This window comes from Physella acuta, unplaced genomic scaffold (genome assembly GCF_028476545.2).
Source record: "Physella acuta isolate Inbredline_101_S28 unplaced genomic scaffold, ASM2847654v3 ptg001889l, whole genome shotgun sequence".
In the NCBI taxonomy this organism is placed as follows: domain Eukaryota; kingdom Metazoa; phylum Mollusca; class Gastropoda; family Physidae; genus Physella; species Physella acuta.
The window spans coordinates 127,340-130,929 of record NW_026733394.1 but is presented as its reverse complement, the minus strand read 5'-3'; the positions used below and the strand labels follow the sequence as shown (position 1 = coordinate 130,929).

The 3,590-nt window shown below is 46.9% G+C and overlaps 1 protein-coding gene across 1 annotated transcript; it reads left to right on the top strand.

The window, feature by feature from the left end:
* Positions 1–333: 333 nt before the first annotated feature.
* Positions 334–1,272, top strand: LOC131931088 (hepatitis A virus cellular receptor 1-like). Its single transcript, XM_059287792.1, has one exon. It carries the CDS (start codon positions 334–336, stop codon positions 1,270–1,272), a length of 939 nt encoding a protein of 312 aa, XP_059143775.1.
* Positions 1,273–3,590: the final 2,318 nt, after the last annotated feature.

The window sequence follows — 3,590 nt, the reverse complement described above, 5'->3', positions numbered from 1 at the left end:
CACCATGACAAACAGCAGCACTCTCACACTTCCAACCGCCAAGCTCACCATTCCAAAAACCACCAACCTCACCCTGCCAACCACCACAACCACACCATGACAACCATCAACACACCTCACCCTGCCAACCACGACCAACCTCACACTGACAAACACCGAGCCATCAACGTTCCAACCACAAAACCCTGATCCTGCCAACCACCACCAACCTCACCCTGCCAACCACCACAAAGATGACCCTCCACCAAACGCTAACTGTGGCTTTGTACCACTAACAGCTGCCTCTGCCAACCATCAGCAGCCTTATACTGACAACCATCAGCAACCTCACACATGTCACACATCACCGCCTATCCTTGCCAACCACCACCCTACCAACCACCACACCCTCATCCTGACAACCACAAGCAACCTTACCTCGCCAACCACCACCAACCTCACATTGCCAACCGCCAGCAACATCACCCTGTCAACCTCCACCATTTCCTTATCACCCACCATCAAGCTCACACTGCCAAACACCACCAACTGCCCCCAGCTAACTACCACAACCTCACCCTGCCAACAACCACCAACCTCACCCTGCCAACCACCACCAATCACACCATGACAACCATCAGCACCCTCACACTGCCAACCACCACCAACCTCACCCTACCAACCACCACCAACCTCACTCTGCCAACCACTACCAACCTCACCCTGCCAACCACCAACCTCACCCTACCAAAAACAACCAACCTCACTCTGCCAACCGCCACCAACCTCACCCTGCCAACCACCAACCTCACACTGCCAACCACCACCAACCTCACCCTCTCAACCACCGCTAATTTTGTCTGCCAGCCACTACCAACTGTCTCTTCCAACGATCAGCAACCTGACACTGCCAACCATCACCAACTCTCCTTTCCAACCACAACCAACCGCATTCTGCCAACCACCACCTCAGCTGCCTCTGCCAACCACCGCCAACCTCACCGTGCCAACCATTACACCTTCATCCAGACAACCACCAGCAACCTGACCCAGCCAACCACCAACAATTCTACATACCAAACACCACCAAGCTCACCCTGCCAACAACCGCTAATTGTGGCTGCCAACCACTACCAACTGCCTCTGCCAACCATAAGCAACTTCACACTGCCAACTGTCACCAACTCTCCTTTCCAACCACCACCAACCTTACCCTACCAACCACCACCAACCTCACACTGCCAACCACCCCCTTCGCCCCCCTGCCAACCACCACCATCTGCCCCCTGCTAACCACCACCAACGGCCCCCTGCCTACCACCAACAACCTCACACTGCCAACCACCACCATCCTCAACCTGCCAACTACCACCAACTGTCCCCTGCAAACAAAAACAGCAACCTCTAACACCCTCTAACACCACCACTCCCTTAAATCCAACCTCCAATCACTTACTCCAAAACTTAAAAAAAAAACCCTAACTACCAACTTCCCCTCACAGCCTCGACTAACCATCCCCTCCTTCCCAACAAACACCGCCCACACACCACCTACCCACAATCTGTCTCTCAACTACTATTAACCCCACTTTCCATCAACCCACCAAACCTTCCCTCCCCTGTTACTACTAAGCACTCGCTCAAAACAACACCAACTCTCTCTTAACCACAAACAACTTCTTCCTCGCAACCATCACAAAGAACTCCATCAATAACACCATCAACAGCTTTTCTAGAACCACTGCGTACCACAACTGACCACTCCCTTTTAACGACAACCTGTCATTACCTGTCAATCACCAACCACTCACCAACCACTCACTGAAGACCATCAACTACTTAGTCGAAGCAATAGCAACCATCTTCTCCCAACGAGTTTCAACCACTTTCTCATAACGAACACTAATAACCAACCACTTTCTCATAAAAACACCAACCACCGTCTCTCAATGAACACCAACAATTTCCTCCAGACGGACACCAACCACTTCTCATAACAATACAACTCTTCCAATCATACGAACAATTATCACAATACAATGTTAATACAATAGGTCTAGCGGTAGAGCGCTAGATTTAACACACAAGTCTTTAGTTCGAATCCGCGTTCAAGTCAGCAAATTGTCCATGACATGAGTCCATCTACTAACTCTGATGGGTATTTAACTCAAGTTTGGGAAAATAATGGCGATTGGACAAATTGCTTACCACACTATCCCTTTATATGCCGAGGTCACAGGAACTTTACTTTTACTACTACTACAATTCACTTGCTCCCAACAACCACTAACAACCCTTTCCTCCTCACCATTATATAAAACTCTCCACTATGTCCTCCCTTACAACAAAATCCACGAAGTCCACGTATACAACCTTCTTCACAAGCTCCTCCCATAGATTACATTTCACTAGCTCCTACCATACAATATTCTCCGCTAAGTTTTCCCAACAGAATCCACAAATTCTACATAATATACAATCCTCTTCACAAGCTCCTCCCTTAGATTACATTTCACTAGCTCCAATATGATACTCCCCAACAGCTCCCCCGTAACAATTCTTTAATAGGTCCTCATATACAACTACAATCTTCATTCGGTTCTCCCATACAACACTATTCACTAGCTCCTCCCATACAACACTATTCACTAGCTCCTCCCATACAACACTATTCACTAGCTCCTCCCATACAACACTATTCACTAGCTCCTCCCATACCACACTATTCACTAGCTCCTCCCATACAACATTATTCACTAGTTCCTCCCATACCACACTATTCACTAGCTCCTCCCATACAACACTATTCACTAGCTCCTCCCATACAACACTATTCACTAGCTCCTCCCATACAACACTATTCACTAGCCCCTCCCATACAACACTATTCACTAGCTCCTCCCATACAACACTATTCACTAGCTCCTCCCATACAACACTATTCACTAGCCCCTCCCATACAACACTATTCACTAGCTCCTCCCATACAACACTATTCACTAGCTCCTCCCATACAACACTATTCACTAGCCCCTCCCATATGTAAGCCCTGCTAGGGGTGGATACCTAAAAATCTACTCTACCAGGCTTATCTAACTACTGTCCGGTCAGTGCAAGTCAGGCTAAAACAAAAAAACTTAACAATTTAATAAAATTTATTTCATGGAACCAATCAAAATGTAAAAGAATAGATAAAAACTACTGACACAAAACAGACAAAACAAAACCAAACAAAACAATTCAAATATAACAAATCATTACGTTCGACCATTTGCTGATGTTGCTCCGACTTATGATGTCTAGGATGGTCCAGGCCCTGACACACAGAAACCTCCCTTCATCCATTCTCGACATCCAAAAGTCCACACCAAACAAAACACTACGTAAAACCACTACGTACAATACGTTACGTACAATACATAACGTAGAAACAATACGTACACAACAAACTTTTTACACCAAACAAAACAATTCATATATAACAAAACAATTCATATATAACAAAACACCCAGCCAAGTCGCACAAGCAACCTCACTCCACGCGTGAGGTGCGCCACGCAGAAACCTGACCCGACCTACATCTCGCCGCGGGTCAAAAAAAAGGAAGAAAT